The sequence below is a fragment of the Taurulus bubalis genome (assembly GCF_910589615.1).
Source record: "Taurulus bubalis genome assembly, chromosome: 20".
Classification (NCBI taxonomy): Eukaryota; Metazoa; Chordata; class Actinopteri; order Perciformes; family Cottidae; genus Taurulus; species Taurulus bubalis.
This window is the reverse complement of record NC_136608.1, coordinates 4,997,677-5,023,406: the sequence shown is the minus strand read 5'-3', so window position 1 is coordinate 5,023,406 and position 25,730 is coordinate 4,997,677. Positions and strand designations below refer to the sequence as shown.

Genomic DNA, 25,730 nt, shown 5'->3' with positions numbered 1-25,730 from the left:
TCTCATTGATCAAGCTTTTGGGGATGCAAGAACAGTTAGTGCATCAGGATCATTTTTACATTTTTTTTACCAACTTGATAAAGATTCGTCCAGATGTTGATTGTTGGCTTGTGGCCACGAGATGAATCCTCACCGACTCCTAGCACCTGCTAGCCAGCACGCTGAAACGCTGTAGAAGTCTTTTTATTTTGTCTTCTGCATTGCTTTGACATGACGCTGTGAACTTGTTTTTATCTGTATGGTGTCACGCTTTTCTTTTTTTTTTTAAATGCACTGTACTTTTCAGCCTTGTACCAGCTGTGCCTTCAATATTGTAAGACTTGTGTAAATGTATTGAGCTTTAAAACCAGGTTTTAATAGATATTCCAGGTCAAAATTGCACAAAAGCTTTTATTTTGTAAAAATGGCTCCTGGTTATTTTTTATAAAGAAATTAATGGAAATGTAGTCTCAGTGATTTGCTTGTGTTTTGTTGAGAGAAATGCTACTGTTTTTTTGTTGTTGAATAAAATGAATTCATTTTCAGAATTACTATATGAATTGGAAACAACACACTCAAAGAACGACTGCTGCACAGGTTGTTTATGAAACAGATTAAATTTACTTTCGATGGTTATGAGAAATAAATAGTTCCAGTAAAAAGAGTCACACACCAACTGTTCACCGGCGGCTCAGTGTTTCAGAGAGGTCGAATTCACAACACAGCAGGCCTTCCATGCATCAGGCACACATACGCTCGCTCGTTCACATAAATTCAGGTCATTCATACATTTTAAAAAGTTTTACAGTTTTACAATAATAAACATTTAGCGGTTGCAGAAATCTCCTTTCATGCATGTCACTGCTGTTCATGTAAAAAATGCTATTAGTGACACAGTTTGCAGTTAACAGTGGAATAATCCTGCATTCTTACTATTGATTACAGCAACACGTGATAAATTAATTTATTTTAAGTGTGATAACGTGTCAGTGAAGCATCCAAACATAGACAAGTTTCACGTGAAATACAACATGAGGGGAAGAAAAAGGTTTTCTCATTGTAATGATATATGGAGAAATGATTGGGCAAAAGGTCAATGTAACACAGGATGTCTACCATTAATATAATGACTCTTTATTTTCCTGTGAATACAATAATTGTTACATTATTTTAAATATAAATCGTGAACAGGTTTCTTCCATCTGCATTTGTTCTCTTGTGACCGTTTGTACGGTAAAATTATGAGCTCACGGGATACATAATCTAATCCACGCTGAAAGGAATACCTGTTTTAACTAGTGAAAGGATGAGTATGTTCACAGGATTATTACACCATTAGCTGCAAACTGATAACGTTCATGTTTACTACATTAATCTTCTCAGCTATTAATGAGTTTAACAAGCATTAGTTGTGCTTCCGGCACTTGTCTAGCATGTTCCATCCAATCAGCAACCTCTGGGTTGCTTGAACCCTTTAAATCTCAGAGGACAATAAATGTGAAATCTGCATGTGGCTGTTGAACAAAAGAGCTGCAGCAACAGGAGAATCCCCTCAGATCTTCTCACTCTTGCATGTTCAACCTGCGATGTGCAATGCATTCCTGGTGTAATTCAGTGCAGGAGCTGATGCACCGCACTCCTCTTTTTTTTTTTGCTACTGCGAATGTGTCGAAATCTCTTTCTGTGCCTTTTCCGTGATAGATTTCTCTGTGTGACCGTCGTATCAAAATGGCCGTTCTGATGCTGTTGCTCTGAGATTCTGAATTGCTGACAGTAAAACTTGATGTTTACTCCAAACTTTTTAAAGGAATAGTTTGACAATTTGGGAAATAGGTCTATTTGTCTTCTTGCCGAGGGATAGACAAGAAGAGCACTACCAGTCGTGTCTGCACAATAAACATGTCACTAGTCGGGTTAGCTTAGCATAAAAATTAGAGACGAGGTAACAGCTAGCCTGTCTTAAAGTACCAAAATCTGAAGCTTCTCATTGTTTACTTGGTACAAAAAACAATGTGTAAAAACATCTAATTGCCAGAGTAGCAACCTCACAGTTTCTCAAAGAGACTCAAGACTCAAAGAAGTTACTAAGAAAAAGTACAGCATGTTATTGTAAAATAAAAATGATGTTCACTTGTGCGTTTTAGAGGTGTTGGTAGGCAGATTTGTAACCTTTGTTTAAAGCCAGGCTAACCTCGATTTGAGTCTTTACGCTAAGCTAACAGGCGCCTAGTGCTAGCTTCCTATTTACTGTACAGATATCTCACTCTCACCCAAAATGTCAAACATTAATTGAAAGCACTTTTTGCTCTTTACATAGCTGCTGGAATTATAAGTTGCATATGTTAATACACCTCATATAAATTACATCAGGGATGCAAAGCCCACCTGCAGACACTTGTAAACTGTTGAAGTGATCCTCGGGGAGATCTTCCATTTGTTTCAGTAAACATGCAGTTAAAAGTGAGACTTCTCAACCGGCTTCATCTGGAGCATCACTGTCCGTTGCAAACAACACAGCGGGCAGTTAAATCTAAAATTTCAATTTGAAATCTTTCTTTCTCTCTCGTGTGTATAAATGCTAGAGAGCAGTGTTCTGGCGCCAAGTGGAAAACAACAATTTTGCTTTTGAAGCCCCACCCTCGACCCGCTAACCCCTGAAACACATGCCACAATGACACTGCTGTTTCACAAGGTGAGGTCAGAGGTCACAGTTAGAGGATACAACTTAATACTGTTGGATAAACTCAGCCGTGTTGAGGCACCGGTCCCCGATTCCAAAAAAACACACTGAGGTGCAAGTTAAAAACAAAGACTTACTGCAGTGAAATCTCAATGCACAGAGCGAGAAAGTATAGTTTGCATTCTTTTTTCTTCTTTTTTTAAAGCACTCAAGTCCTGGCAGTTTTTTGAGGGGTTTTAGGGAAGGCTTGCTGGCTTCCTGTGGGACGTCACATGACTTCCTGTTCAGCTCCAGTATTCCTCTTTCAACCGTGCTTTGCGCTCGTACTCCCAACCTCCCCCCACTCCTCAGTTTTGGTCCCGTTGCTAAACCGAATGGTCCAAAAGAACAAAAGAACCGAACGTTGGTTTCATGTTCTCCCAGTTAGATTAGACTCTATGTGTGCTTCTTAAACCATCAACTTAAAACTGCTACCGCAATCAGCTCAAAGTCCTGCTGTTTGACCCTCTTGAAGAAGAGTATTACTGAAATGTTTTTGAATTCTCCATTCTCCCCCCACCCAACCCACCAAGACCATCTCGCCTCCCAGTCTTTCTAAACCTGGAAATGTCGTGGAGTTCAGTCACGGAAGCTTGAAGAAAAACAAAACATAAACTCCAAATATATATATATAGATATACATATTTATAAAAAAAAAGAAGAAATCTCAAGAAACTGAAGCTTTTCGGTCTCCGAGCACGACAACAAGAACAACAACTTGGATCACAGCGTCGACATCAACATCAGTGGAATATTAACTCAAACGAAGCCGGAGAATCGTCGTCAGGAGTAAAACAATAGTAACTGTTCTGACTGCTCAACTGTGCATGGCGTCTCGAGTTCACATCATGTATACACACACGCACGCACACACGCATGCACACACACACACACACACACACACACACACACACACACACACACAGACACACGCACACACACGGTGTGTTAAATACAGACAGTAGTAGTTTAGCAGCAAAAAATTCAACCTCAGCCCCCCACCCCCCCAATAAATAAACACAGTCTCCAAATAGATCCTACCCAGAGTCACGCGCTCAGAGGGGTGTGTGTGCGTGTTGATGTGTGTGTGCAGGAAAGGGGGGGGGGGGGGCAGGGGGGGGGGGGGGGTCACTCTGAGGGCAGGTGGGCTCATGCGAGAGGTTGGTGGGAAGTGATGATGAAGTTGGGTCATCCTCTTCATCAGAACTTAGAAGAGCATGCTCTGCCTTCTGTTGATCTTGCCGTTACCTGGAGAGAGAAAAGGGAAAAACGCTAAAGAATACAATACCCATAATGCCTTTGCTTTACATTAATAATTCTATACGGAGCCGTCATCAATGGATGATTACTTTCAGACGGTTTAAAGGGGCACCGCCGATGTTACAAGCTCAGTTTACTCAATAATAAGGAGCTCTACGCAGCCTGTGAAAACTCTAGAGGGAGTTTTAAGGAGTTTAAAAAATAAAAAATAAATCATAATGATGTCATCGGGGTTATCTGCGCTTTGGCTTGAGACTTGAAATAAGTTACACACTGGAGATGTGTGGTTTTTAAGAAGAACATCTAGGACACAGTGGGGTCCAATTAAGGATACAATTCCAGTTGCATTATGGGAAATTAAAACTAAAAGTCAGAATATCTGCTTCAGTGTGGACCATTCGTGTTATTCTGAATCCCCCAACTTCATGAAGTGTAGTATATTTAACTCAAGCGATCCCTTAGAAGCCCGTCAGTGTTCATTGTTTCTCATTTGACCGGCTTTCCAATGATTGCCACATGATCATATTAAGTAAGACAAGTTTACTTCTTGGTCTAACGATCTAACGCGGTTAAATGCTGAAGCATGTGGTTTGTGTTCCCCACCCACCTGACTCTGTGTACGAGGAGTTCCTGTAACCAGGGTCCCTCTGCAGCTGCACTTCTTTTAATGTGAATATTGATACACCTGCAACACAGAGGGGAGCTTCAGTCAGCAGCAAATAGCAGGGAAGAAGACAATGAATGCAATAAGAAGGCACGAAGAAAGACAGATTGCAGCACTCACTCTCAGAAAGTGTGTGAATTTTCATCCCGAGTTGCCGGAAGTGGGAATGTTTCATGGCCTCTTCAGCTGAAATCCTCTTCTTAGATTCGTACTGCGGAGACAGAAACAGGAAACATCAACCATACGGTGATTTTAGGTGATTTTGCTGTGGCGTCTGCAATCAGTGATCCACTCAATTAAACTGAAACACATTCGAGGAAAGAGGAACCCAGAGTAATGTTCACCGGAAACACTGTATGTGAGAACACTGATGGTGATGCGCCCCCTGCTGCCTACAACGGGTACTGAAGGAATTCCTTCAGTACCAAAATAAAATCAGGTGACAGGAGAGAGAGAGAGAGCAAAAGAAAGAAAGAAAGAAAGAAAGAAAGAGGATTATAATTGTAAAGGGTGGTGCTGTTTGAAGTATTTGTTAACTCGTGATCATCTATCGGCTCTTTTTCTTGTTACGTGACCCAAAGTTCACATTCAGGTCATGTGACAAGATGAAAGAGATGTTCCTGAAAGCTCAGAGAGCGAGTTCATTTACAACAAAGAACATTTATTATTAACAAATCATAAAAGTTTTGTGCAGCAAATGTACCAATAATACAACTAACAATTTGTGTAATAATGATAATAATGTGCTTATCTTCATGAATAATCATATTTAAAATTGGAAAAGGATACCATAAATAAAACATAGAATACCAGTGCAATATTAACAAAAAGTAAGGACTCAATTCTGAGAAATAGAAAGCAGACAGTGTGTTTATAAGTTAAGGATTGAGTGGGTAACATTGGAGAAACCAGCAAGAGTCGGCTAGATTTAAAATATTATCCAAAATAAAAACGCAGTCCAGTGTTGCCAACCCTTTTTTTTAATGAAAGTAGCAAGCAGCACTAGCTCCATAGATGGCTAAATCTAGTGAGAAAGTCGGCAAGACAGCAAAAAAAACTGACAGCACGTATAGGCCTTCCTCCAAAAGCCACCAATATAATCATTATGAACGTAAACAACGAACATGGCTATTGTTTGAACTCACAGCTGCTAAGCTAAAAGCGTGTGTAGGACTGGTGACGTGTCACTAAATATGCATGACCCTCCCTAGCTTTAAGTAGTTTTCTCTTCAAGATGAGTATAATGTAAAAATGAAACAGAGGTGTGAGATGAGCTAGACAAATCAGTTCGGAGTGAATTGCATTCTGGGTATGATGCAGGAAGTGAAGACTCACTCTGAGGAAAGCCAGCAGCAGCTCGATGCCTTCGCCGTCCAGCCTAGAGGAGACAAACGGAGGAGCAGCGGTTTACTGTCTGCCTGCAACACGGCTGACAGGAATGTGGAGGCTCACGGGACGAAGGAAGTGAAATGTTCCACAGGATTTCCTGCCCGTGGCGCTCACACACACACACACACACACACACACAGACACTCACACACATTAAAACAAACTATTGGTGTATACATGCGAAGGGGCGGGCCATGGATGCATAAAATAAAAAGATGGCGCCTGCCCAGAAACGCAGAGGTACAGTACCTGGGAGCGTGGTTGATTAACGGCTGCGGCTTGTATTTGGGGAATTTGTAGGATTTAAACTCTTCGATGGAGGAGATCCCCGGCCAGTTGTCCTCTGTTGGTGTGCCTGAAGTCAGAGAATCACAGCCACTCAGACATACAGTGATTTGCCGGGGGTTGGTCAAACATGTGCCGTGAGACTTTTGGGTCGTCCGGCCCGGCAGGAGTCACTCACCCAGTAACCGGAAGATGAGGTGGAGCTCGTCCTCCACGGTGGAGCCGGGGAACAGCGGCCGACCTGCAGCCATCTCATAGAATATGCAGCCAACACCCCTGCAGAGACACACACAGGATTGATGACCTTTTATTAAAGTTATTAAATGTTCAGATGCTGTTGATTCAAAATATTTGTTTTTGATGGCTCAGCTTATTTAATGAATATCAAAAGACGTATTTTCCGATGATCCACACATTGATTAATGGACTCGTCACGCATTCGTACCACATGTCGATCTGCGTCGAGTACTCGGAGGATCCCAGGAGAACATCAGGAGGCCGGTACCAAAGAGTCACCACCTCGTTGGAGTAGGTTTTAGTCGGGACAGACTTGGCCCTCGCCAGCCCTGCCAGCCCATAAAAGACAGAGACGGATTGTGTTCACAGGAGAGAAGCATTGCAACACGACACTTTTCAAGCTTCAATTCACAAATTTACAGCAAGGACAACAGGAAATCATTCTGCACGGCCGTGAAGGAAACAGCTGCTGCTGTAGTTCCGCTTACCGAAATCAGCCAGTTTGAGTTCTCCCTTCTCGTTGATGAGGAGGTTCTGGGGCTTCAGGTCCCTGTGGAGAACTTTCCTCTTATGGCAATACGACAGCCCTCGCAGAATCTGGAACAGGAAGACCTGGAGAGACGTAGTGGAAAAACGTGATGTGAAACCCCTTTGGTTCGTCGCTGCAGGGTTTCAAATGGACTGGAAACATTCATTTTTGTATCGTGTGGTACAGGGAAGCCAGGTCCATGAGTAAAACATGTAAAAGTATAAGAGGCAATAACATTTTTGGTGGATATTTGATTATCTATCTGAAAAAAAGGGAATTAAGAAACACAACTGATGTGAATCTTATTGCATGCAAAAACTGCGTCCCATACATCCAACACCTTTTCATCTTTATCGGTCTAAGTTTCAGATGGGATGTGAATACAAACTGAAACATTTGGTCCAGCCCAAACTCAAGTCTCATCTTAATTGAACAGACATAGAAAAAGAGGAAACAAAGGTAAATAGAAAAAAGATAGAAAAAGATCGGTAATCTCACCTTCACATTGTGCATGCTCATTATGTTTCCACAGTCATCCATGTACTGCTTCAGGTCCTTATCCTACAGGGAGAAACGCCACATTAGACAGGAAGTAGATCCAATGACACCCAGAGAGCTCTTTCCACACACACCTCGTCTTTCAGACACATCAATCTTCTATTTCACACATCCTGTTGATGCAGTAACGTCTTCCTCATAAAGCATTGATCCATAATTGTTCTGCTCAGTTTCTGCATTCCTTTTCTGTTTGAGATCCCTGTAGATCATTTCCCAGAGCTTTCACCTACATGCTGTAGAAATATTTGCCCTTTTGTTGTTCCTGAATGTAAAGACAACCTGATATTGTTGTCGCACAATTTAGCATAACAAAATGGCCTCACAGCCGCTGCAATGAATGAGCATTCTAGACTCATAGCCACCTTTTAGGTGGCTATGAGTCGATCAATCAGTGTGGATGGTAAACGCAAAAAGCAATACATTCCTCAGTTTGTGCTACAAATGCATCCCAGGATGCATTGCACACAAAGACGGTTGTGTGCAATGCATCCTGGGATGTGGAGGCTCTGTCGGCAGGAGGACTTAGCTTATTCAGTCATTATAACACTGAGGAACTTATTGCTCCAATTGACTCCATTTACCATCTACACTGATTGGACATAAAGGTGTAAGATGTTCCCCTTTCATTGAGTTCAGTGACGTTGAGGGATGAATAAATAAAAGAGCGGAGGGAAGGAGTGAGTCTTACCAGATACTCAAAGACGAGCGTGAGGCTCTTCTCAGTGTGGACGATGTCGTGAAGCGTCACGATGTTGGCGTGTTTGAGGTCCTTCAGTAACGACACTACAGACAGAGACAAACACAGATGTAATGACAAATGCCCCATGACTCCAATTGTAAAAGTATTTCGTAAACAAATGTTATTATGAAGACAAAAGGTGAGGATTACCTTCTCTGATGGCGGTGCATGGCGCTCCCTCCTCGTGCTCCAGCCGGATCTCCTTCAGTGCCACCAGGTTGTCCGTCAGCTTGCTGCGCCCTTTAAATACTGTGGCATAGGTTCCCTGAACGCAACACAACAGCCTTGGTTTAATATTACGGACTTGGCACGAGCTGCGAAACATATTTCCTTCACTGATAGTGGCGGATGGGATTTCAGGAATTCCTCACCTCTCCCAGTTTGTCCAGCTTAATGTACGTCTCCAACTTGCCAAAACCAATCTCCGACTGCGGAGAAGACAGAGACCAAAGTCACTTAAGGCCCAGATTTAGACACGGTTAAAAAGTCTCACTTTGGATTCTGCTTTTCATTCCCCAAACCTTCAGATACATATTCATATAAACTCAAAACATAACACAGGAGAGTGGTATTCGGTTTCATTTTCTGTTACTGTTCTCTGTGCCTCTTCTGCGATGGATTTATTTATGTGTATTGAGTGTTGAAAGCAGCTTCTGGCTCTTTGTTTCTGACCAAACATGACGAGCGCAGTCGAGGGTTTAGATCTGACACAACCATGAATAAACATCCATAAATCCATTTAGAAATCATAGGAAAAGAAAAACCTCTATTTAACATCAGAGTTTGCTGAGAATCATCAAGTTGTTACGTCTTCCTCAGAATCAAAGTGTGGGCATCCTCTTCAACTGGCAGGACCGAATTGACCAAAAGAAGAACAACAATATATCAAAGCTCTAAAAGGGGAAAGAAAAGCAGCGTTTCTTACTTGGCCCTTTAGAAAGAATCAAAAACAGTATCCTGTTTGGCACCAAAAATAACTTCTTTAAGCTTCTGTTCCACTGTTGACAAACTTCTGATCTACATAAACCTTCAATGTCTCCGACAGGACAGTCTGCAACAAATCTGCGTAATCACACCACAGCTGAGTGTGATGATGTCATTTGATGGTCTAAAGGCAGGAGGTGAGCGCTTGTGACTCCCTATTAATCAATCCCAGTCTCACAGCGGGCCAGTTGCCATGGTGACTTGCACAGAGAGAGACTGACCAGTGAAGCTCTGCGGGAGCGCCGGCTGAGCGGCTGGTCGAATTGCGGGCTGCTGAGCTGCAGCTTCTCCAGGTAACCGTCGGGAATTCGGATGTCGGCCGGCAGCGACAGGCGCTTGTTGAGGTCCTAAAACACACAGACGAAGAAAAGGTTTCAAATGTTTCAAATGTTTCAAATTGCGACTGAGCTTTGTGGTTCGACATTCCTGCAGTGGAGCTGGGATCTTTGAGGCCAGGAGTTTTGCACCTTTGTAAAAGAAGCCGAACATTTGAAGCCAAACTCCAGCTCCTCATCAGATGTCAGCTCGCTGTGAGGTAACCACATGAAAGGCCGGTTATTAGTCACACTCCAGCTTTTATGAAATCTGCTCACATCACAGCACACCGTGAGAAAGTGCACATGCCTCGTGTCTGTATATGATGTGGCGCAGGTGTTTGAAAATAACTCGCTGTCATCTCCCTCCTGCTCCCAGAGAGAGAAGACGGATCACCGTCCTATGGAGGCCTTTATGAGCACAAATCACCACAGATTGGGATCATGAAGGAAGGATCACAGGAAGAAGGAGGAGAGGATGAAAACAAACCGCGTTGTGTTTATTACTCTTTAAAAGCTTGTATTCTCAGCCCGGCTGTCACCGTCAATATTACCGAGCTCATGTCTTATTGTTGTGGATGACTGATCGTATCTATTCCGGGATCAAAACAAGACCACATCTGACACAATGGCGAGTGATGTGGGGAAAAAACAAGGAGTAAAAATACAGCGAGAGAAGACGTCACATCTGTTCTCGTCGTAAGCGCTTTTCAAGTTTTGGCCTCGGTGACAATGCTGCTCAGCGAGGATGTGAGATGAGTGATAGTTCAAATAGAAGCTCTAATTATGTCGAGCATAGCGGCGTCCTGGAAAGAGAAAGTGTTACATAATGCGCCTCTATTTCTATTCATGTGGTTTTGATAAGCACTTTGTCAGCCTGGTTTAAAAAAGGAAAATTGAATTGAACTGCCAACAAATTGCTCATCATTTTATTGTTGAAGTTATCAATCCCAAAAAAATCCATAAATTCTCAAACATGAACATCTGCCACACGTCTCCGATTTGGACCATATCAGATTTGATATCTTTGGGTGTTGACCCGTTGATCAGACTAAACGTGGGGATTGATTTATGGAAAATGTAAATATTAGTTGCAACAGCTGTACTATGAAAAATGACTGCGAGATTTTAAATGCGTCCTCCGCTCATCGGAAACTTTTTAAACCAACAGCCGAGCTACCTGGGGCCAATCGAGCTGTTTTGGTTTTACTTTTGGTGGAGCTGTTATGCTCGTAGACTGTGTACAAGAAGTGGACGCAGCCCTGTGACCTCATTTAGCTTCTGAGAGAAGCACTGCGAGTAAGAACCAGTCTGATCATTAGCAGGAACGTAGCACTGTTCATTTAAATGTACAATAAAGTAACAAATAATTGTGATCTCAATATTAATCAAAATGAATCTTGAGAATGATTTTGGCAATAAGCGTGCAGCCCCATATAGACCACAAATAAAACTAATCTGAAAGTAACATAAATGCATCACTGTATTTGGGATTCAGGTGTAAAGTTTGACAAATAACAGCCGTGTACAAGACTCACATTAATCTGTGCAGATTGTAGAAAATGGACAGGATCAAACCTTTTCTGTTATTGCTGTAAAGTGGAACGTAAACTCGGATTTAGGACACCACACCTTTCTAAAATGGTACACCGCAATACACATCGCCTCTGAGAACGGAAGTAACTTCATAAGGTCCTACTTTAAAAACGGTCTTAAACACTATATTCAGCCCCCTACTTTTAAAATGATTTGTATTTACTGAACTCTCCATATAACATTCAGCATTGGTATTATATGTCAATGTTGTACTGTAGGGTTGAGGTGAAGTATTTTATGTTTCAGGAAGCAGAACAGAGTCTCCTTTAACTAGATTTTTTTTTCTTTTTTTCTGAGGTGACGACGTGTGGAGGCGCCATGCTGCTGTCTGTGCCCTTAACCTCCTTTCTGAAACAATACGGTTTAATTAAAACCTCTGGCAGTATCGAAAGAACCACAAGAAGAGCAGTGCACTTCCGCTCAAGTAACAAAGCTTGTGTGTGTGTTGTGTGTGTGTGTGTGTGTTGTGTGTTTGTGCACCAGGTCGACTTACTATCAAAAGATCCTTGAGCTCCGACAAATATAATAAACACTCAAAACAAGCGGGAAAAATCGGTCACCGTGTGTTTGTGTGACAGAGACGCAAAATCAAGGATGTTTTCCAGGTTGATTTTGTCCCATTTGCTCCTCGGCCAGCAGGGGGCAGGAGGCCTCCAGGCTGAGACGCTCGTCTTCTCCAGATGAAAACTCCCCAGGGGTTCAGATTCATAGAGATGAAGATGATGTATATGAAACGTCTGCATTCAGCGTGCAGTAAGTCCACAACACAACCACAATGTAGCATCATCGTATTTGCAAAAGAAGATGGTTCAGCACCTTTTAAAGCGTTTGTAACAGATAGTGCGAAACAATATAACAGATGCCGGATAAATTAGTGGTGGCCTGCAGCAAGAGTGTCTCAGTCAGTTCATATAAAAACCACCGTCAAATTAGAAACTTGCAGGCAAACGTGTCCCCTGATAATCATGAGGAGTTTTTTTTTCCTCCCTCCCATTCACCCTGCTCATATTTTATTTGCAGAGCTTGTACACGTTACCGTGTCTGAGGCACCCTGTGGGCCACGCAGGCCGATTCATCATCTTCCATCCAGCCGGTGTTTAATAAGCTTGTTCTGGTTGATGAAACAGCTTTTTGTTGGAAAGGAACAAAACATGGAAATGACTATCTTCCAGTAGGACTCTACTAAAAACGTAAAAAAATTTGAGTATTTGTTCTCCTATTGGAAATAATAAAATGATGTTTAGCAGGCGTTTAAATGCCAACATCATTTTGAATGGCATAACCTCATTATCGATATAGGAGGAACTCTCCCGGCATGCTCTCGGGAGATGTATGTCGGGAGAGGCGGCCGATATACTGAAGAATCACTGGCTTACAGCACAGATCCGCACATTGCATCTCTTTACCAGCAACTGCTGTGTTTCTCAGGGAGCGCGACTGCTATCAATATCATGACGCCGAGAGCCCATTAGGAGACCCCACCGCCCGAGAGCTAGGGGGGGAGGAGGTGAGCAGAAGGAGAGGGGGGGCGCGGGGAATGCCGCCATGTAAACCTTTTTTATGCCAGTGTGAGTGTGTGAGTGTGTGTGTGTGTGCGTGTGTCTCGCCTCCATGGAGATCCGCCGGTGGATGCGGTTCCTCAGACAGACGCCGGTGGGAGATTGCACCTCGTCTGAAGACGTTCCCGATGCCTGGTCGCTCTCCCCGTCGGAGCCCATCTTCAGGTTCTCGTGCACGATATCTGAGACAGAAGGAGAAGAATAATACACAGGTTATTAGAAACTTTTACAACAGGGTACAAAGTGGCACGAAATCAGACTACAGCTGTCCCTTTATTATTAATCTGACACTTTACTTTGAGTCCCACAAGTAGTTTATAACCCACTAAAATGTAATTGTGAGAAGATGTAAGCACATTCAAAGTGTTTCTAAATGTACAGCATTGGTCAACGATACAACTTCTCCTATAAAGACTTATTTTTTATTATCACAACTGTTTCTTTCTATATTGTAATTCATAATCTGTTAATACAGCAGCCTCCTCCTGTGAGTGGCCACATGAGGAGTGCATACAACTTTTATATACAGTGTGTTATAAACCATTTCATGTTTATCTACTGCTTACAAATAAGGGAAAAGTCCCGAAATTACATGTACGGATGGATTGATTAGGGCTGCAATAATTGATTATATTTCCAATGAATCGATCATTTGGTCCATAAAGTGTCAGATAAAGCAGATTTGTGTTTGCAGCACTAGAAGGTGTATTTAAAGTGAATGGAAATATTAGCCGTCGACTGGCCTTCAGAACGCACAGCAGCCTTAATGGTGTTATGAAATGCATATCTTTACTTGACCTCCCTCTCTCCCTCCTTCCCTCCCTCCCTCTCACACCCTTGTAACCCTCGAGACCAAAGATTAAACTCTCTAACCAGCACCGCTTCCTTCAGGGCAATAAAACTACCACTAGTACCATAGCACAGCAGGAGCAAACACACTGATGTACAAACCACATGCAAACCCACCCCCCCCCCCCCCCCCCCCTCCCCACACACACACACACACACACACACACGGTTAATGAGTAGCCATGGTTGAGCAGCTCTCTGTCATCAGGGTGTCAGCGCCTCAAACCACGCAGTCTGTTATCACACGTGAAAGCAGAGAAATGAGGGGAGAAAGAATTCTTTTGTCGATGCAGCTCAAGTGTTTCCATTATTTGAAACGTGATAAACCGGATTAGCTCTCGAAATATCACACCAGAGATAATTCATTACCATTTTTAGTCTGGATTTTAGGAGGGAGTGATTGGGTTTTTTGCACCCGTACAAAGTGTTTTCTCTTCCAATGAGCCTTATCATCAGACTTCTCTTCATACTGTAAAGTCCTGTTTCTTTACTCCGCGGTTTGGCCACAACCCAGAAGAACACTTTGCCCCAGAATGTGACCTGTCTGTGTCATCTGGTAAAAAAATTAAAACACAAAGTCTCCCCAGATTAAAAGGAAAGACTGATCCACTTTTAGAACCTGAAACGCTTTTAGGATTTTCCTCCGACCCGTTCAATGTCGCTCTGTTTTCCACGGATTGTTGAAGTGAGGTTTCTCTGCTGCTTCTCCGCCTGAACTTCGGCTTTGGTTAAAGTGGAAGAGGTTGAGATACTACAGGAGGTCTTTAATAAAGCTGGGGTCGGATATTGTACTTCATGTGGTAAACCCAGGGTAGGCAGTTTTCTGGAAAAGGAAGAAAGAAATAACGGCAAAGTTTTTGCCCAATGAAGTCAAAAATAAACTGCTATAAGTGGAAGAGAACATCGAACACTAACTGTTATTCACTAGCCAGAAGATGTCATTGAGAGAGAGGATATGGGAGAAGATGAAGGAGGTACAGAGAATTAGAGGGAAAAAAAGGAGGAACAGGAAATTGTTACAAGGTTCCCATCTGCTCCACATCCTTCCTCATTTCTTCATCTAGTTTTCTCTCTTTTGCTAACTCAACCACCTTCCATCATGCGTCTCCTCCGTTTCCCCAGAGGGCCCCATTCATCAACTTGAAACGTCGAGTGCAGATGTCTTCCAGGTGTCTCTCCCTCTCCCCTCCCAAACAAAGAGGAGCCGAGTCCCGTCCATTGTCCCTCGCGGCTCCCTGACAGTCAGGATGGCGGCGATAACCAAAATGTGATGAGTTTATCTTGTGTCGTGTAAATGTAGCGGATCGTGACATTTGGGTTGGATACGCAATGAAACCACGGATGCTCCAGATCAAGCTTTTCTCTGGATTGCAGTTTTTGAGCCACAAAAAAAAAGGCTAAAATGAGAACCCGCAACCGACTAGGTCAGGCTTGTTTTGGGCCTAGTCGATTGCCGTGAATGCCTTTTGGCTTCTGAGGGAGTTGCTGATCCGCTGCTGGCCCGTTAAGAGGAGTCAGCAGGCAATAAAACTCTTCTCTATGTGCTACAGAATCGTGTCGATCAATCTCTACCACGTGTGCACATTCAGCATCGCTCCTAACCGTGAGTACTGTGATAGCACTTGTCACTATAATTACAACAATAACATAATGTTGACAATTGTTTTGTTTACATTTGGGAAAACAAGGAAAATCATTTATTTCAGATTTAATTATAAAATTGTTACAATAAAAGTTTCAATCATTAAGATATCTACACTATTTATGATTGCCGATTTTCAGCCACAGCTATTTAATGTATTTACATTCTGTAATTCCCTCTCTATACAGTAGTTTTCATTGTTGGACATGATGCAAACACATGATTATTTTTCGCTGATATCAGCCTCACCGTTTACTGTTCACTCTTCTGCTGCCACAAAGTTGAAGTATGTCACAGCTATTAAAACATGCATCTTATCAAAAGAACTGGAAAACCCTGCGTGGCTTTTACTGTGAAGCATTCTGCGATGTATTTGTCACGGCCAACTAGGATCGTTCATCTTTAAAAACCAGACGGCAGCTATACATACACAACCCTTTTTGTCCACGTATCATTTTTTATATTCGCCATGCAGTAATGGAACAAGAAGGAGAGGTTAGCGTGAGCCGTGATGGAGGCTTTAAACTTTGGTTGGGCCTCGCTGTTGTGTGCCACGAGCAGCGTGACACTAGCCGGCGGCGGCTCGTGGCCTGACGGAAATTGGCGAATAATTGACTGACCTTTTTTATCAAAATAGCATGACTTTATTTGGCTGCACTGTGACCAAATCAATCACTCTGCTGCTCGAGCAACTTTGCTACTGAACCGCACTTGTTCTTACTACCAACCAGGAATTTAAGATTAAAAACGTAACCTCATTGTCTGTGATGTTTTTGTAATCATCTTTCTTGGTTGCTACTTTCTGTTGACAACAAGCATCTTCACATTACAGCTAGTACTTTCAGGGAGATAAGGCTGACCTTATATGGCATTCTGGGGGCGTTTCTGTACATAAACGGGCTGTACGTGCACAAGTAGATGGATATAGAGCTTAAAATACAAAAAAAAAAACTTTATTACAGTCATCGTAAACCTACAGGCCTCTACTAGACATTCAACCACTGCATTTAGCCCATCCTACGCCCTTTTAGGAACAGTTATGTTCATTTCAACACACATTTATTATGCTTTCTGTGCAACTTTGAAAAATAACCTTGATAATCTTCTAGAAACGTCTTCCTCTTTCCGTCTCTCTCCCATTTCCTACCATATGACTGCCACACTTTCTTCCTCCTAACCTCGCCACGTTCTCTCCATAAACAGCTTGCAAACAACTCATTCTCGCTCCTCTTTCCTTCTTACACTCGTTTCCTTTTTGGAAAATCCAAACGGTCTCTCTTCCCTTTTTTCTGACACCTCTCCGTCTCCCGTGTTCACTTTTCTTGCCCGACTTCAAAAACCTCACCAGTTTCTTTCACTTCTCGTTCCCGCCTTTCTTTCCCTTCCGCTCTACATGTCTCTCCATCGCTCCCGACTTGTTTTCTCTGTTGCGGCAGCCGATCTGTCTCCCGCTGTTGCTTCCACGAATTCCTTTGCTACCTATGCAAATGATCTCATCTGTTCTACTTTCTTTTCCTTTCACATTCCTCTCCATTATCTCCAGCTATTTTATACCGTCATCTCCTCCGAAAACCCCCAAATTCTTTCTCGCACAATAATATTTTCTCCGTCTCCCATCGCCTTCCAACAGCTGCTCTTCAAAAACCCCGAAGGCTGTTCTCTAATCTTCCTACATTGTTGTTCTTCTGCTTTTGCACGTCTCTTATCTTCTCTTGCCTCACTTCTTCCTCCATCCAAAAACCTTGAAGGATTTAATTCTCCACCCACTTTTGCTCTTTCTGTCCTGATCATCTCTCCACACATCCTTCCTTCACTTCCCTCCCTTTCTTGAGTCTTTTGTACTTATTCTCTTTACCGTCTTTAGCAGCTTTGCTAAAAAGCCCACAGAGTGTAGCGGCAGTATGTGGCACACCAATGTCCTACTTAACTGTCCTGTTTTTGGATCCAAGTCCCTCTATCTAGGCCGGGGTCCAGTGTGATGCCCAGCAGGCCCTCTAGTGTATCACCCGCTGCAACAATTTGCTTCGAGGAGAATCAATCAGGGCAATCAATACAACATGTTTTACTTTATTACAGTCGTCATAAACCTAAAGGCCTCTACTAGACAATCAACCACTGCATTTTACCAGTCCTACGCATTTTTAGGAGCAGTTTTGTTCGTTTCTTCCTGCCTTTTCCTACCCTACGACTGCTACACTTTCTTCCTCCTAACCTCGCCACGTTCTCTCCATAAACACTTTGCAAAAAAACAGCTCATTCTCGCTCCACTTTCCTTCTTTACTGAAATAATAAACATTATTCCACCACCTCCATATGGTAAAACCTCTCACATCGAGTCGAACAGACTGTTTGCACAGATGCTGATTATTGCTGCCTGTCCATGTGGGGAAAAAAAACTATCAAAACAATGTTAAACAACGTTTGTTTAAGGTTTAAGGCAGCATCTGTGTGGTACAGTGAAGTGTAACTGATCATACAGGCTGTGAAATAAATAATGAATCCTGAACGAATGCCTGTCAGTATTCTGAAACGGATATGGTCCCCGAACAATCTGAAAACACTACAACTTAACATTAGGAATAGCAGGAATAAGAGTTGTACTGTGAGATCAATGCTAACATGCTGATGTTTAACAGCTATAATGTTCACTATCTACTGTCTGTTTAGTGATAATTCTCTGGATAAGTGAAAATGGCAACCACTGGGTGGCACTTAAAGCTTTTCAAAGTTTGTCCCTCCAGATCCTGCCAGGCTCTCTTCACTGAATATTAAAAACAAGCCCAGAGGCTGGTAGGTGTTGATACCCACAACATGTTGTTCCCTGAATCATCTCCTCACCCTTTGGTCCGGGACTCGCGCCGGAACCTGCGTCACGTTTGACTGAACATCCATCTGTCACTCGTGGATGTAGACAGTCGCTCTGGCCAGGAGTGCGCTCTCAAACACAAGAAGCAGGATGGGAAATCCCTGTGCCGTGACACATTTTCAGTTTGTTCCCAGATTCCATCTGCACTCCCACTACTCACTTCCTTCCTTGTGTGCGAGTGTGTGAACATGCGTGTGTGTGAGTCTCACCTAGACGACTGCCGCTGCGTGGCATCGCCATGAAGGACCCCAGGGTGCCGCCGATGACGCTGTGCGGCCGGCGGAGCGGCGGCTTCTTGAAGGAGCCGGTGTACTGGTGCAGGAAGGAGTGCATGCTGTGTGAGGTGGGGGGGCGGCCGTTCCTCATGAAGGGCTCTGCAACAAAACGGAACCAATACGGATCACTTCTGACGTTCGGAAAAAAATCCACAGTCACATCACAATTATCTTCAAAAACCCACATCGGATACCGACATGGTGAAACAAATACATCGCCTCTCACCTTCCTCATTTCAAATGCGTGCTGCGCGGCTCGGCTTTGTTTAAACATACAGGACTTTGTTTGACATTTAAGTCTAAGACCTAACGGTTCCAAAAATACCTAATGAAAATAAATAATGTGTATAAATAGATGAAATGGGACATCAAATATCCTCCAAGTTCAGTTTGAATAGCTGGCTCAATGTGGGCAGAATCAAACGTTACACAAACTGTTTCGAGGAAATTGATTAGTTTTGTCATATTTTTTTAATATTCACTTTGTTGCAGAGAGTTACAAAAGAAGAAGACAAGTCTGCGCGAGTTGAGGACTAAATCGGTGTAACTTTCTGGCATGAATACACAGTGACAGGTGCCAACAGGTGGATTTTGACAGTAGCAGTATTAGAAAATTGACAGCCAAAGAGCAATTATGTTCCTCTATCAATAAGGAAAGCATTGGTCTCACTCACGGGCCCCAAGAAGTGATTGCATTTCCAATCACAGCCTCCAAGGAAACCCTGGAAGCAAACATTACGACCCAGTGTTCTCCCTGTGGGTCAGAGTCAGAGTCCAGCTGCTGCACCCTTAGCGAAAAAGGTCTTAAATCGTCCCGTTACGATCTGCATTAGACGGACCTTAAGTCTCTCGAAACTTCTGGGTTTATCTTTCTGCTCCTGCCAACTTTCTTCAGTTCAGCCAACCTTTTTAAAGTCAGAGGCGACGGACTGTGCTGCGTTCCTACATGTCAACCTCACATTTTAACAGTGTGTTGCCCTCGGGTGCTTGTCAGTCGTTTCAGAATTACAAGTTGAGCATGAATTACATAAGGAGGTGAAAACGTCAGGGCTGGTTAGGGCTTCCATGGCTTTTATGAGTAGAGGACAGGAACCTTTTCAGCAACCGACGGTAAACACGATACAATATGTCTCCTATTTCAATGTAGGAGTCACTGGGTCATAAAACCTGTACTTTATTTGAAAGATTAACATTAAATCAATGACAATGTGGGCTAGATGAGAAAGATAAAAAAAACTCTGTAAATTCTGTAAATGATGGACGCGCGTGTCCTTCTACTCTGGCAGCTGCCACTCACACGCTGCAGCCAATCTCTTTCATGTGTCCATCGCAGCGCCAGCTCACTGGAGACAAACTGGCAGGCAGGACGTTATATAACAAAGAGATGCCAAGGAAAGTGTACTTGCCAGCGTGTTAATGCATGCATACTATATATACACACACTACCTTTTCACTTGCTGAGCTTCTATCTGTGTGTGTGTGTGTGTGTGTTCCAAGTAGCTGCTCTGCTTTTACTCCTGTTACATAACTTGATAGAGAGCTACTCACTGGAAGCGTATTACAGCTGTCACACACATGCTGAAAACCCCTTTCCCTTCATCAACTTCTGCGCTTCATAATTTAATTACTCAAGACACTGAAAGCTCTGTGTGTGTGTGTGTGTGTGTGTGTGTGTGTGTGTGTGTGTGTTTTTCCATGCCTGCTGACAGGCATTTATATGAAGATGAAAAATCTGACCTGATTCTCAACCATTTTAATGCTTTTAGCAGCATGAACGGCAATTTAACTACGATGTATTTTTAAAAGGGTTTTTTTCCCCTTCGAACCCATTTGTCAAACACATTTTATGTCCCCAAGCAGTCAAAGGTTGTTGTGTTTCATGCTGTAAAAAGATGATGATATCCAGTAGATAACGGGTCATCTTGCTAAAAGCACGGCTCAGAAAATCTTCCAAATCACACAAAATAAAAAAAACAAATGGGCTTGAGTCCCTTTGTAAAAGCATTTTTCTAATTCAGATGTATGTGGTATGGATTTATGTTGTTTCATCTGATTTGTTTTGATGATGAATGTTTACCATTGTCCTTTGTGCCTCCGTCCTCGATGGTCATCTGCTCGGCCAGCTCGGACAGAGACTCGTCGATGGTCTGACTGGAGCGGAGCGTTAACGACAGGCGCTTCTTAATCCTCTTCATCTTCTCCATAGCAGGGCAGCGTGAGGCCTGTGGGACACACACACACACACACACACACACACCCAGTCAACCCTAATTCAGCAGAAATGGACTGTGGACAAGTAAACAAATGCACGCAACATTGTGTTGTTGTTGAGAGTGTGTGTGCGTTCACACAGCTTGGGGGATTCCAGAAGCTCTATAAAATCCAAAATATCTCAGCTCATGAATAACGTAAAGCCGCTTTTAATCCAATACTCATTCACTCTGCAAATACTGCAACAGCACATGAATAAAGCATGAACAAAGCATGAATAAAGGATGAATACCACATACTCGAGTACAGCCGTTTTCACTAACACACACACACATTCACAAATGTGTACAAGGAGAAATTAATTAACTCTAATTGAATGGGGGGAGAGTCAAATCAGTTAGCAGACACACACACACACAGTATACACACACACAGTACACACACGTCTGCAAACTCATGCCAGTGTTGTGCCAGACGACTGCGTCTGTGTTGACGCAGCAGACGCCCAGGTCACAGGAAGCACCTTGCTCAATCTGCCTCAAGCCAGGCCCTGCTCATTGTGTTGCCGTGTCAACGCCCCACGCATGCGTGTGCGTGTGCGTGTGTGTGCATGTGTGTGAGGACCGGGCCCTCTGTGCGAGTGGAGGAAATGCAGTGAGGAAGCAGCAGCAGAAATGCCCCGCCCATTCTTCCCCCGACCCTCAGACCAAAGCAAACTGGCCCCTGCCGTCGCCGTCTCTCGCCCTCTCCCTTTCTCCCTCTCGCCCTCTCAAGGTCGTTAGCTCCGCTCGTCCCCACGAGACGCCATCTGCCCCGTCTGCTCACAACCCCTTTCGGCAATTTGTCATTCATGGCACTGCGTGGCGAGGGACACTTCATCACTCCGTGTTGGGACGTCGTATGACCGCAACCTCACACCAACACACAACCTCGTCGGATTCTGTGATACGACAACCCTCCTCCTCTTCCCCCCACACACACACACACACACATATAAAAAAGGAAATGCGAGCGCTTGTAGGTTTGCGTGTGTGGAGAGAGGACATGACCTGAATATCCTCTCAGTCGCTCTAATGAAAAGGCCAACAGGCTACCGGAAGAGGAATAAAGGTTTCACTTCATGAATATGAATTGCGGTGTAGGCGTACACTTTTTAACCGGGTTCTTTATATTGTTTTAAAGGATTTTGTATCTACAGCTGTCAGTCAAATGAAGTGTTAGTTAACTATCATTCAAATATTATGATATAGATTATATTCTGACTTTTATTCTTACTAATACATATTGTATTTTTACAAAACCATTTTGGTTGTTGAGGAATCTGTGTAACTGTGTAATTTAAAAACCCGGCAACTAACTCACATTCAACTGCTGTCATGTAGGGACGTAATTAACAGTTTATCCATTAATCAACAATAATATTCATATTTCACAATTGAAAGAAATAAAAAAGTTTTAAATGAAAAGCTGACCAAAATTAAAGAGAGCGGCTTGTCACTTAAAGGATTGCCGGTTGACCTTAGAGTGAGCCCGGGTCGCTAGCTTCAAAGCTAAACACAATCACTTTGATAACCAAGTAGCGAGACAATGGAACATGGATGGTGTCTTGAGGAGCATTTTTTCACAGACAAATAAACTGTAGTCAGACACACAGCTGACAACGTTGCAGCTAAACTAACTGGTGCGGAGGAGACTCACTGGGAAAGTGCACGCAACATGGCTGCCAACTCTCCCGGACAGGTGGGACACATCTGCAGCTGGCCAATAAGACGGGTGTAACCTCCTTGAGCATTGTTTATCGTTGCAGCTTGTTCGGCACTTTAACCACAGCTCTCGGTCAGAAAAAGAATATTCAAAATTAGCAACTCTGCTGTTGAGCTCAACATTTACTCAAACATAGGGGATGAAAAAATCCCCAAAGTGCTCAGAATAACGGAAGGCTTGAACACACCTAAATCTCAGGCCGAACCGAACCGGTAGTATAGATGCATGAAAATAAAATAGATGTATTGAACATCTCTAGCCACTACAACGTGGTGGCCAGTAACCCAAGTGGAGTGTGATTGGCCCACTTTTGGAGGGGAAGTGTGTCATGCTGGCCCTTGCGGCCCTATCGGCATTCAGATGTGATGAGGGCACGCACACACTCAAACACACATGCACATAAAAAGCTATCAGACGGCACGGAAATGGGGGGGAAAGGGGAAATCACACTCCAGCTAATGAGGCTGAAAATCCTGCTCGTAAAGATCTCTATGCAAAATAAAATAAAATGACTGCACTGGAGAAAACCCTGTCAGACAAACGCACACACACACACTTTCTCTCCTCCGTACACACCCACGCACTCGCCGCATGTGATATAAGTGCTCTTTGTCTCCCTTACAGAGGAGTGCAACAGAGCCGGGTTTTATCTCTGCAGCAAACCAAAACAAAGACTCATGTGACGTGTGTGTGTGTCACTGTCTGTGTGCGCGCGTGCATGTGTATGTGTGTGTGTGCGTTTTGAGTTTACAGCATCTGGCACATATGAATGATGTCGTCGATAGAGAGACATAGAGGGCAAACTGAGACTCTTATTCTCTCTCTTTCATCATCATCATTACCTCCAGAAATTCTCTCGCTCTCTCTCACACACACACTTTTTGACCCACATTCTAGAAAACTCCCACCCCTGAATCCTCTTGAGGGCTTGTGGGTAGTCCAGTCCAGGGGAGGAAACTTCAAAGGGTAAGCGAGGGGGGGACAACAGGCGACTAGGCCTAATTACTGAGCTAATGATTTTACACACACACACACACACACACACCTCTTACTCCCTCTAGCCCTTGCCTTCCTTCCTTTCTCATTCCCTCCTTTCCTACTTCTTGTCCTCTCTTCTATCCCACCTCAAGTACAGAATGAGGTAATGAAATGGAAAAACTTAGCTTTACGTCCAGTTTTAGATGTGTGAAGAGTGTGAAGAGGAAGAGTGGGAGGCGGAAGAGGAAGAAGCCGAGGACGAGCGAGCGAGCAAAGAAATAGGACAAAGCAAGTGATTTTATTTCAGAGAACGGAGCCATAATGGAGTCTTTGTGTTTGGTTAAGAGCCATGAAATCACCAGTGTGACTGCAGGCATGTACAGTGCTGGTGAGAGAAAGAGAGGGAGGGGCTCAACTCTGACATTAGGTTTGGTTTCAGCGGCTAGTTCTTGTGTTAATAGCACATTTGGGAAATAAAAGCGTTAACCATCTAAGTTGGCTAATGAAGTGTGTGCTCCCCAGATCCAGTGGGCCATAACGTGCATGTTCCCTTCGTAATGACCCATTAAATGTATGTTTTCAAGATTTAATTAGTTGTTGAGAAAGTGCTCCCCAAGCCCATGTTCGTCAAAGCTGGTGATCAAGCTGTGGTGCCGAAATCTAAATTAGACCAGTTGCCTGCTGAAGGGCTGGGTTTCAAACCTCAAGACAATTGAGAATGTCTAAAATAAATTAAGCCAAAAGTCAGTGCCGACTGCTTGGTCAGGGTCTTCGGCCCCAGATGTCTTTGAATACACTTTTGTTTAGAAATCGATGACAAATTGATCACAAATCCGATTCAAATCCGGGCAATTTGCAAATAAGGATGGGCATAAGTACTTGAGTGTATGTACGGGAAAAATACATATGTACTGCATATATATATATATATATATACATATATATATATATATATATATATATATATATATATATATATATATATATGTATATATATATACACACACACACATACACCGGTATATATTTGACTTTTTTATTCAAACCGGTGTCCTACAGACATAGTCCTGATGACCAGCACATGGTAGCTTTTTTTGAGGGGCGAGTACTCAAATATGGATATTACTTAAAATGCCCATCAAGGGTCAGCCCTTCTCCCAAACTAAAAATGGCAGCCATACATTTGATCAAAATTGGGTTTGATACAGCCGTAACGATGTTGTCGCTCCTCGGCAGGCAGCAACATTTAATGTTCACAGCTCATAGCTGAGGGCGCAGCGGTCTGAGCTACTTACATGTCATGGTTTTAACTTTAGTCATGGTTTTAACTTTAGTCATGGTTAAATTAATATTTTGTTTAGCTTCCTCTATGTACCAACGTACAAACAGCTGCTGGCCAGTTGCGAGTTGTCCAGCGAGCGGGGAACAACTACGGCGGCGGTCCTTTTTGGCGTCAATGAATGAATGCGTTTACTCGGGAAAAAATACCGTGAAACCGCCAGAATGTTACAAAATACCGTGATATGAATTTTTGGCCATACCGCCCATCCCTAGTTTGATATCATAACCTGAACTCAAACCAGCTATGAAGTGTGTGACAGTGTGCTCCCACAACCTGACAAAGAAGTGTGTGTGGTCCTCGAATGCAGACTCCTTATCAGTCGTTTGCTCCCGAATTCAATGGATCGTTGAGTGTGTGACCCAAATATGTTTTCCCTCAAATTATAATCCCAAATGTTTCAGTTCTGAAGTTCAGAGATTCTTAAATATTGCTTTGAAATGTCTGACCACATTATTGCACAAACACGATACAACTTTCCCTTCAATACTTCTGTCAGTTCCCAAAAGGTTTCAAAAGCTGACGGGGAGAAGAAACAAAACAGAGAACGGAGGGAGAGTTGAGCGGAAGGCTGAACAGTGGCCACTTCTCAAAACGGAAAACAACAGATAGAGACATGAAAGTCGTTGCTCAAAACAAACCTGCGCTTATTGGAATCATATACACTTTAAAAAATAAAAACAAACAATGTCAAATTGCCACTATTCAGCTTTGTTGCAGAATGTAATCAACGGTGAACGTGCCCGACTATAAACTGATTATTTTTCTCCCATCACTTTTTTGGAGTTGGCACCATGTATGTTTACTTTACTTTTGAGTGTAGCACTACTGGCAAAGTTGAAGAAGACCAAAATCCATAATGAACTGATCCTGCTCTCAAGTATTGCCTAATGGAGAGAACAACTAATTGCTCCGTGGCACATTAGACTATCGTTCACAGGAACTTGTGCCACAGAACTCCATTGTTGGATAGAATCTATTAAAAACACATCAA

At 43.1% G+C, this 25,730-nt stretch overlaps 1 protein-coding gene across 1 annotated transcript in view; it reads right to left on the bottom strand.

Annotated features, from left to right (window-relative positions):
* Nucleotides 1-3,818: 3,818 nt before the first annotated feature.
* The window catches only part of cdk17 (cyclin dependent kinase 17), a 32,203-nt gene continuing 10,291 nt past the window's right edge, over nucleotides 3,819-25,730 (bottom strand). The window contains exons 2-17 of the mRNA XM_079236402.1: nucleotides 20,522-20,666; nucleotides 18,379-18,543; nucleotides 12,861-12,994; nucleotides 9,565-9,690; nucleotides 8,731-8,787; nucleotides 8,510-8,624; nucleotides 8,309-8,403; nucleotides 7,561-7,623; nucleotides 7,022-7,145; nucleotides 6,742-6,862; nucleotides 6,475-6,572; nucleotides 6,261-6,366; nucleotides 5,958-6,000; nucleotides 4,743-4,833; nucleotides 4,566-4,643; nucleotides 3,819-3,946 (exon numbers count right to left, since the gene is read on the bottom strand). Of these exons, the coding sequence (XP_079092528.1) occupies nucleotides 3,906-3,946; nucleotides 4,566-4,643; nucleotides 4,743-4,833; nucleotides 5,958-6,000; nucleotides 6,261-6,366; nucleotides 6,475-6,572; nucleotides 6,742-6,862; nucleotides 7,022-7,145; nucleotides 7,561-7,623; nucleotides 8,309-8,403; nucleotides 8,510-8,624; nucleotides 8,731-8,787; nucleotides 9,565-9,690; nucleotides 12,861-12,994; nucleotides 18,379-18,543; nucleotides 20,522-20,648 (1,584 nt within the window). The 5' untranslated portion in view covers nucleotides 20,649-20,666 and the 3' untranslated portion in view covers nucleotides 3,819-3,905. The remainder of the gene's footprint in view (nucleotides 3,947-4,565; nucleotides 4,644-4,742; nucleotides 4,834-5,957; nucleotides 6,001-6,260; nucleotides 6,367-6,474; nucleotides 6,573-6,741; nucleotides 6,863-7,021; nucleotides 7,146-7,560; nucleotides 7,624-8,308; nucleotides 8,404-8,509; nucleotides 8,625-8,730; nucleotides 8,788-9,564; nucleotides 9,691-12,860; nucleotides 12,995-18,378; nucleotides 18,544-20,521; nucleotides 20,667-25,730) is intronic.